Source organism: Suncus etruscus, chromosome 6, assembly GCF_024139225.1.
Source record: "Suncus etruscus isolate mSunEtr1 chromosome 6, mSunEtr1.pri.cur, whole genome shotgun sequence".
NCBI classification, from domain to species: Eukaryota; Metazoa; Chordata; class Mammalia; order Eulipotyphla; family Soricidae; genus Suncus; species Suncus etruscus.
The window spans coordinates 48,858,055-48,868,017 of record NC_064853.1 but is presented as its reverse complement, the minus strand read 5'-3'; the positions used below and the strand labels follow the sequence as shown (position 1 = coordinate 48,868,017).

The following is a 9,963-nucleotide window of genomic DNA, read 5'->3' as shown; positions in this document are numbered from 1 at the left end:
ATGTCCATATTGGAATGTCTAAAGTCAATTGAATGGGATTTGGGGAGGTGACACAGACACTTAAGGACACAGGACTACCTAAGCTTTAGATCACCCGGATAACCAATAAGTTCATAGGCTATTCATTTATTCAATACACTATGGCTTCCCCCATACACCCTAGAAAGTTAATTTTTATTTTTTGGTGTGTGTCGGGGGGACACCCAGTGATGCTCAGGGCTTACTCCTGGCTATGCACTCAGAAATTGCTCCTGGTGTAAGGGACCATATGGGACGCTGGGAGATTGAACTTCGGTCCGTCCTAGCCTAGCACAGGCAAGGCAGATGCCTTACCCCTTGCGCCACCACTCTGGCCCCATAGAAAGTTAAATTTTGAAAAAATGGGAGCCAGAGAAATAGCATGAAGGTAAAGCATTTGCCTTGCATGCAGAAGGACGGTGTTACAAATTCTGGCATCCCATATGGTCCCCCGAGCCTGCCAGGAATGATTTCTGAATGTAGAGCCAGGAGTAACCCCTGAGCTCTGCTGGATGTGACCCCCCCAAAAAAAAGAGTGGTCCCTGAGCACAATCAGTGCCTCCCCTCAAACCCATTTGTAAAAAGGATGGGTTCTGGGGTCTGTGAGCGCTAAGAGCTGGAGCACATGCTTTTCATAAGGGAGGCTGGAGTTCCAAGAAACATGGTTCCTGAGCAGTGAGCCAGGAATTGCCTTTGAGCACTGGCCTTTGCTCCAACTAAGGATACTATGGGGGTCAAAATAAAAAACTCACTCTTACATTCATTGCAGTGCTATTTACAATAACCAGACTCTGGAGACAGCCAAGATGCCCTTCAACAAATGAATGGCTAAAGTAAAGAAACTGTGGTACATATTCACAATGGAATATTATGCAGCTATCAGGAGAGATGAAGTCATGAAATTTTCCTATACATGGATGGACATGGAATCTATTATGCTGAGTGAAATAAGTCAGTCGGAGAGAGATAGACACAGAATCGTCTCACTCATCTATGGGTTTTAAAAAACCCATAAGGTTTGGGCCTTATTGTGATAAGGCCAGAGACAATAGAGTTAAGGACCGGAAGGATGGAAGGCCGGCTCACAGTATGAAGCTCACCATAAAGAGTGGTGAATACTATTAGGGAAATAACTACACTAACAACTAGCATGACAATGTTTATGAGTGAGAGAAGTAGAATGCCTGTCTCAAATTCAGGCGGGGGTGGGAAGGGAGGAAGCGGGGCATTGGTGGTGGGAAAGTTGCACTGGTGAAGGGGGTTGTTCTGTTTATGACTGAAACCCAACTACAATCATGCTTGTAATTATGGTGCTTAAATAAAGATTTAAAAAAAAAAGAAAGAGAAAAGAAAGAAAGAAAGAAAGAAAGAAAGAAAGGAAAGAAAGAAAGAAAGAAAGAAAGAAAGAAAGAAAGAAAGAAAGAAAGAAAGAAAGAAAGAAAGAAAGAAAGAAAGAAAGAAAGAAAGAAGAGGAAATAATTTAAAGAAAACACAAACATTTCCAGGTCGCCAAATTTGAAAACCTTTTCCCTCCAGACCAGCCTATGACGTCACCCGCCTCCTCAATTTTCCCCCCCTCCATCGCCGGGAACAGGCTCAGGGACGCCGCCATTTTCCGTTCCTCTGCGCAGGCGCTGATGCTCCTGAGTCGCAAAGGAAGTTCAGTTTGTGCCCTCTCGGCACCTGTAGGTCGCTGAGCAGTGACGTCTAGATTAGTGCGACGCTTGTTCTTGCAGGAAATAGGCGGAGAAGGAGGAAGGTAATTCGCGAGGGTTAGACTTTAGAGTGGGCGGCTCGTTGCAGGTCCAAAGCTGAAAGGTCCTCCGGGAGATCTAAATTTCCGCTTTCCCAGAAGAGGCGAGAGTCCGCTTGGCAGTATCTTTGTGGTGTAAGTGGGCTCGCTCCCTCAATGCCGGCTGAAGAGAGCTAAAGTTATCTGAAAAGGACTCGCTTTTGCCTGACTCCTTTTGAAAGATGTTTTCAGGAATCAGAGAAGTAGTGCCGACCTTAAGGTGCTTCCTTGCAGGAGGCGAACTCAGGGTTTGATCTCAGCACAACATGGGACCTGTACCTTAGCTACCTCCCCCACTGTGTTTTGATCTTTTTAATTTTTTTTGGCGGGAGGATTCTTTTTTTTTTAATCTCAAATAAAAACAAAAAAATGTTTTCATATTCATAACCCTAAAATGCGAATCTAGTCCAGGTTCAGCCACCGCCGTGCTGGAGGTGGGAGGAATCTCTCCTACTCCCAACAATCTCCCCTATAAACTGAAAGGTAAATCAGGCCCTTAAATAGCTTTCCAGTTCTGGGTGTTCACTCCTTTTCTGTTGATGCTCCCAGGGATCCCAAAAGTTTGCAGCCTTTTCACCAAGCTCACTCAGTTATCGTTGTGACTCTTACCTGCCATTGCTATAGGCTCAATACAGGTTCCCTCTCCTAGCCCTGATGCTCACAAATCTTTTTTGAGTATGGGGCTTGCCAGATCTTACCTCTTTGGTGTTACTTGCAGACACCTGATTGTGGTATAACTAGAAATTGCTTGTGGTGTCTCAGATCAAACTAAGGTCACAGGGCTGTACTCCAGTTTTGGGGACTCTGGGCTTTGATTTAATAACAATGTGCTTACAAGGCCTGTGCTGTTTAAGCCACTGAGATTTAGTACACTGTAGGCCATTTCCACCATTTTGTTTTTTGAGGTGGAGCCACATATTCTTGATTGCTCAGGGTTCACTCCTGGTGGGGTTGGAGAACCATGGGCTGCTAAGGATCAAACCCCAATTAGCTTCTTGCAGGACAGGTGCCCCATCTTCAGTATTGTCTGTACTCCTTAATTGTCTTTTTTTGAGGGGGACACACCTGGTGGTTCTCAGGAATCACTCTTGGTGGGTGTTGGGACCATATGGGGTACTGGGGTGTGAACTGACTGCACACTACACATTGTATTATCTCCAGCCACACCCTAGTGGTCTTTTTTTTTTTTTTTTTGGTTTTTCGGGCCACATTTGTTTGCTGCTCGGGTTACTCCTGGCTAAGTGCTCAGAAATTGCCTCTGGCTTGGGGGGACCATATGGGACGCTGGGGAATCGAACTGCGGTCCTTCCTTGGCTAGCGCTTGCAAGGCAGACACCTTACCTCTAGCACCACCTCGACGGCCCCATTTAGTGGTCTTTTTAAAGAACAAAAATGTTGCCAACTTGTTGATACTTGGGAACTGTTTATATACTGATTTTCATTTTTTTTTACTAAGGCTGATGGGCAGCCTTTTTAAAAAAAAATTTATTTTGGATTTGGTGGCTATTTTCAGCATGCTAAAGCATCACTCCCAGTATTGTTCAGGAGACATGCATTACTAAGGATTAAATGAGGGTCTCCTGCATGCAAAGCTTGTGGTTATCCTGTTGACCTCTGAGCCCTGAATTAATCTTTCAAAGTAGAGGCCAGTGATAAGATCTGTGTTTCTTTGTTATATTAACAAGTGTCATTCTTGTGCAGGTGTATCCTGTACTTTCCTTGATTAGGAGATCCAGATTCCATCCTGCTGACTTGAACTTAATCAAAGACCATGGAGGCACCTCCGGTGACCATGATGCCTGTCACTGGGGGCACCATCAACATGATGGAGTACCTGCTTCAGGGTAAACAAACCACAGATTCTTCTTTTCTTTTTTTCTTTTTTTTCTTTTTTGTTTATTTTTGGTCACACCCAGCTGTGCTCAGGGGTTACTCCTGGTTCTACGCTCAGAAATCGCTCCTGGCAGGCTCAGGGGACCATATGGGATGCCAGAATTAGAACCACCATCCTTCTTCATGCAAGGCAAACGCCTTACCACCAAGCTATCTCTCCAGTCCCCAAACCACAGATTCTTGATCGCATGTGATCTTCTTTTCAAAAATTATTTTATGTTTTGAGGCCACACCTATTTGTGCTCAGTTGCTATTTTTGACTTTGTGCTCCATTTGCTCCTGGCAGTGCTCTTGGACCATTTGGTACAGGGATGGAACCAGGCATCTCCCCCCAAAAAACTTGCTTTTCATGTGCCTAGCTCATTGTGTTGTCTCTCTGGCCTCTGTTTCTCTTTTCTGTTCATTTTCCATGGAGGTGGCAAGCTGAATACACAGACATACTACATAGTTTCTAGTACCCAAAAGATGATATTTTTGGCATGGGTGGGTGGGTAGGGTTCACCTTGTAGAGCTCGGGGACTGCTCAGTTCTCTAGAGTCACTCCTGGTGATTTTCAGGGGAATGAGTAGGAGGAACAAACCCATGCCTCCTACATGTGCTCAGCCTGTTCTGTCCTCTCTAGCTTGACATCAAAATTTTGAAAAAAAATTTTGTTTGGTTTTGGGGCCAGTGACACTCAGGGGTTTCTGTGCTCAGAAATTGCTCCTGGCTTGGGAGACCATATGGGATGCCAGGGGATTGAACTGTGGTCCATCCTAGGCTAGTGCGGGCAAGGCAGAGACACCTTACCGCTTGCGCCACCGCTTGGCCCCAACATTTTTGTTTTTTTTTTGTTTTGTTTTTTTTGGGCCACACCCGGCAGTGCTCAGGGGTTACTCCTGGCTGTCTGCTCAGAAATAGCTCCTGGCAGGCACGGGGGACCATATGGGACACCGGGATTCGAACCAACCACCTTTGGTCCTGGATAGGCTGCTTGCAAGGCAAACACCGCTGTGCTATCTCTCCGGGCCCGGCCCCAACATTTTTTAAGCTTTTTAAGTTTTCTTGTGTTTGAGCTACTCCTGGCAATTCTCTAAAAACCATATAGTGCTAGAGGTTAATCAGGGCCAGTTGCATGCAAGGCAAGCATGCAATAACCTCTGTATTATTTTTCTAGCTCTGGTCTCCAATATTTAAATTATATCTGGAGACATAAAACTAAATTTGCCTTCTGAAACTTTTTTTTTTTGTTTTATTTTGGTCACACCTCTATTTGATGGTTGGTCCTGGCTCTGTATTCAGGGATCGCTCCCACAGTGTTCAGAGTATCATGCTCTGCCAGTGATCTGCTCAGGCCTCCTGTATGCAAAGTATGTGCTCAGCTCTTGACCTCTCCGAACCTGCTTAAAATTTTTATTGTTGTTGAAGACGTTTGAGGCCACACCCAGGAGGTGGTCAGGGGCTGTTCCTGGCTCTATGCTCAGAGGATTTGGACCACTGTACTATCTCTGGTACCTAAATTTATATATATATATTTTTTTTCCTTTTAGGGCCACACCCAGTGACACTCAGGGGTTACTCCTGGATATGCGCTCAGAAATCCCTCCTGGCTTGGGGGACCATATGGAATGCCAGGAGATCAAACCTCAGTCCATCCTAGGTTAGCACATGCAAGGCAAGCACCGTATGCTTGCGCCATCACTCCAGCCCCCCAAATTTATATATATATATATATAATTTTTTTGTTTGTTTTGGTTTTTTTGGGGGGGGCCACACCTGGTAACGCTCAGGGGTTACTCCTGGCTATGTGCTCAGAAGTTGCTCCTGGCTTGGGGGACCATATGGGACACCAGGGGATCGAACCGCGGTCCGTCCAAGGCTAGCGCAGGCAAGGCAGGCACCTTACCTTTAGTGCCACTGCCCGGCCCCCCAAATTTATATTTTTAAAGTACATTTTTATTGAGGCAATGCTCACTTATTATTATGAGTTTAAGTTGTTAAAAATACATTTTAGGGGCCGGAGAGATAGCATGGAGGTAAGGTGTTTGCCTTTCATGCGGAAGGAAGGTGGTTCGAATCCTGGCATCCCATATGGTCTCCCATGCCTGCCAGGGGCGATTTTCTGAGCATGGAGCCAGGAGTAACCCCTGAGCACTGCCGGATGTGATCCAAAAATAAATAAATAAATAAATAAATAAATAAATAAATAAATAAATAATAAAAATACATTTTAGGGTCGGATCAGTGACGCAAGTGGTAAGGTGTCTGCCTTGCCGGCGCTAGCCTAGGACGGACCATGGTTTGATCCCCGGCATCCCATATGGTCCCCCAAGCCAGGAGCAATTTCTGAGCACATAGCCAGGAGTAACCCCTGAGCGTCACCAAGTGTGGACCTAAAACAAAACCAAAAAAAAAAAAAAAAACATTTTAGTGAGAGCCCTAAATTCTATCTGTGGCACTGTATGGTCTCCATAGCAGCCAAGAGGGCCACTCGAAGCACTGAGCTGGGAGTAGTTCCCAAGAGCTGCAGGATGTGACCTCCCCCTGCAAAAAAAATGTCAGATCCTGGTACCACATATGGCCCCTCACCACCTCCAGGAATGATCCCTGGGTGCGGAGCCAGGAGTAAGCCTTGACCACAACCAAGTATGACCCCGTAACCAAAAGAAAAGAGTGGTTTTTTTTTGGGGGGGGAGGTGTTTGTTTTCGTTTTTTTGACAGTGCTAGGTGCCTACTCCCACCTCTATTTGGGGGTCATTTGTAGGAGTGCTTAGTGGACCATGCAGTGCTTGGGTTCAGGGATCAAACTTGGGTTTGTCACCTGCAGAGTATGCTCTCTTGCTTCCTGAAGACTTTCTTATACCAAATAAAATAATACAAAAAGATTAGATTGATTTCAGGACTTTGTATAACCCTTCTGAAAGAACATAGTGTGCCTTTGCTTTACAAAATATTGCTCTGGGCCCGGAGAGATAGCACAGCGGTGTTTGCCTTGCAAGCCGATCCAGGACCAAAGGTGGTTGGTTCGAATCCCGGTGTCCCATATGGTCCCCCATGCCTGCCAGGAGCTATTTCTTAGCCGACAGCCAGGAGTAACCCCTGAGCAACGCCAGGTGTTCTGGAGCCAGAACTAGAGTAGGCCATTTGCCTTGCCTGTGGCTGCCCCAGGTTCAATCCCCTGAGTACAACCTGGAGTTATTTCTGAGTATAGAGCCAAGAGTAGCCCAGAGCATCACTGAATATGTCCCTCATACTCTTCCAAAAACAAATTATTGCACTAAATTATTGTAGTGTTTCTCTTAATTATGGTAGGTAAGAATGTGGTCACTCCTAGCAGTGCTCAGGAACTCCTGGCTCAATGCCTGGGAACAGTACGTGATGGCCCAGGCCTCTTGCTTGCTTTGCATGTGCTCCAGCCTGTTGAGCTATCTCTCTGGTCCTTACTTGTTTGTTGGTTTTATTCTTGAGTTATTTTGGGGTTTGGGGACATATCTGGCAGTACTCAAGGCTCCCTACTAACACTTGGGATCACTCCTAGTGGAGTTTGGGGAACCATATGTGGTACTGGAGATAAGCCTAGGCCAATAATGCAAGTGCCATACCTACTATACTTTCTCTATAGCCTCTGGCTTGTTTGTTTTTAAAAGTCTTCTGCTAATGAACCAAAATGCAAGTTGGATCTCAGGAGTCCTTTTTCCTTCCTTAGGAAGTGTTCTAGATCATAGCTTGGACAGCCTCATCCATCGCCTTCGAGGTTTGTGTGACAACATGGAACCAGAGACTTTCCTTGACCACGAGATGGTCTTCCTTCTTAAGGGCCAGCAAGCCAGTCCATTTGTCCTAAGGGCACGGCGTTCTATGGATAGGGCAGGGGCACCCTGGCATCTACGTTACCTGGGACAACCTGAAATGGGGGACAAGAACCGCCATGCCTTGGTACGAAACTGCGTAGACATTTCAACGTCTGAGAACCTCACTGACTTCCTGATGGAAATGGGCTTCCGCATGGACCATGAATTTGTTGCTAAGGGACACTTGTTCCGCAAGGGCATCATGAAGATCATGGTGTATAAGATCTTCCGCATATTGGTGCCAGGGAACGCAGACAGCACTGAGGCCCTGTCCCTGTCCTATCTCGTGGAACTCAGTGTTGTTGCTCCAGCGGGGCAGGATGTGGTTTCCGATGACATGAGGAACTTTGCTGAGCAACTGAAGCCACTGGTTCATCTGGAGAAAATAGACCCCAAGAGACTCATGTGATGAGGGCTGCTTGTCCATTGTTACAGTGGCCCCCGTTGTAACAAACTGTTAGCCCTACCAACAGGTCAGGCAATATGGGCTTGATTCTTTATTTTTCTCTCATGTAACAAGTTCACTTGTATGACCTTTTTTTTTTTACTAAAGACTCAGGATGACACAAACTCTCTGATTCCTCTTTAAAGAAGGAAAATGGAAATAAGTTAATTTTTAGAAAGAAAAACTTCTTGTTTTGCCATTTGTGTAAGGTTTGTAAATAAAGGCTATAATAAAAAGTATTTGTCATTCTAATTTGTAGTACCTCACTAACTTGTAATGGATTCATTGCCAATTAGGTAAAAACACCTGGAGCTATAACACAGTGGGTAGGGGCTGGAGCTATAACACAATGGGTAGGGTGTTTGCTACCTGATGTAGGTGTGGCCAACCTGATTTCTATCCCCGGCTTCCCATATAGTCCCGCAAGTCTGCCTACCAGGAATATTTCTGAGTGTAGAACCAAGAATAACCCTGGAGCACTTCTGGGTGTGTTCCAAAAACAAAACAAAACAAATACTTGGCAGCAATAATATTTTAGTTTTAATTTTGGTAGTTAATTTTTACCTTTCATGGGGAGCATAGAAGGCTGGGAAAATAGTACTGGGGTTAGGTACAGAACTTGCTATTATCCAACTCTAGTTCAAAACCCAGTACCCTGTGACCATCCATGCATTACTGGGTGTAACCCAGAGTTTCCAAGTTCCATCAGATAGTTTATGGTCCCCAGCACCAGGGTCTGAGCAGAGATGAATTTTTGGGCCCTCCCTGAACGTGCAGTCCAGTAAACCAAGTGTTTTTACATTGGTCTCCTAAGTTCCACTTGGGTGGCCCCTGGAAAACCAAGAAAAACGCCTGTAGGAATGATTTCATAAATAATCAATGAAGGGTCAAAGGCAACATAATGGGGAAAAATGACCATGCAACTAAGTTGGCAGGGATAAAATGATACTACAGTCAGTAGGGTCCTTTCATTGTACACAGCTAATCCAGGGTCAATCCCCTATACTCCATATGGTTCCCTGACCACTACCAAATGTGATACCTGAGTCCAGAGCCAGGAGTAAGCCATGAGCACTGATTAGTATGGACAAACCGTCTCCATATACTGGTTATAACCTGTTTTGTTTACTATTAACATCTTTTACTTTTTGACCACACTTAGTGATACTCTGGGTTTACTCCTGGCTCTGATCAAGCATCATTCCTGGTGGTGCTGGGGATTGAACCTGGATTGGCTGTGTGCAAGACAAGTGCCCAACATGCTGTGCTATTGCTCTAGTCCTCATTCCTCATTTATTAAAAACTTCTTCCCTGAATATTGTCATCTTCCCAAGAGATATGCTATCCAAAATGCCTTAAGGATATTTAATTTTCACAATAGACTAATTTTGTAAATAAGGAAGCTGAAGTACAGAGAAATTAGGGATTATATGTAAATATTGACTATTATAATTGTTCCTTGTCTTCTGTCATATAGTACTGTGGGCAACGCTCTTACCTTGCATAAGGCCAACCCACGTTTGATTTCCGACACTGCATATGTTCTCCTGAACACCACCAGAAGTGGTGTTCCTACCTAAAAATAATGACCTAATTCCCTACATTGGATTTTTATTTTAATTCCAATTTATTTTAATTATGCTACTTTATTTTGGCTTTTGGGTCACATCCAACTGTGCTCAGGGTTAATCTTTTTGTTTATTTCTGGGCCACTCAGTGGCACTCAGGTTACTCCTGCTCTGTGCTCAGAAATCACTCTTGGCAGGCTCAAGGACCATATTTTGGGGGTTTTGACCACACTCAGCTGTGTTCAGGGTTACTCCTGGCTCTGTACTCAGAATTACTCCAGGATGTCTAAAGGAACATATGGGATGCTGAGAATTGAATTCAGATTGAATATATGCAAAACAAGTGTCCTACTCACTTTACTATTGCTCCTGCTCCTCCTATATATATTTGGTTTCTGGCCATACCCAGTAGTGCTC

General features: G+C 44.8%; 1 protein-coding gene across 1 annotated transcript; it reads left to right on the top strand.

Annotated features, from left to right (window-relative positions):
- Positions 1 to 1,777: 1,777 nt before the first annotated feature.
- MED18 (mediator complex subunit 18) lies at positions 1,778 to 8,202 on the top strand. Its single transcript, XM_049775048.1, has 3 exons — positions 1,778 to 1,906; positions 3,512 to 3,654; positions 7,389 to 8,202. The coding sequence occupies exons 2-3, from the start codon at positions 3,582 to 3,584 to the stop codon at positions 7,940 to 7,942; spliced, it is 627 nt and encodes a 208-aa protein (XP_049631005.1). The 5' UTR covers positions 1,778 to 1,906; positions 3,512 to 3,581; the 3' UTR covers positions 7,943 to 8,202.
- Positions 8,203 to 9,963: the final 1,761 nt, after the last annotated feature.

Coding starts and splice junctions, on each gene's coding strand:
- MED18 (XM_049775048.1), top strand. CDS start 3,582: ATGGAGGCACCTCCGGTGACCATGATGCCTGTCACTGGGGGCACCATC. Junction 3,655..7,388: donor GATGGAGTACCTGCTTCAGG/GTAAACAAACCA, acceptor TTCCTTCCTTAG/GAAGTGTTCTAGATCATAGC.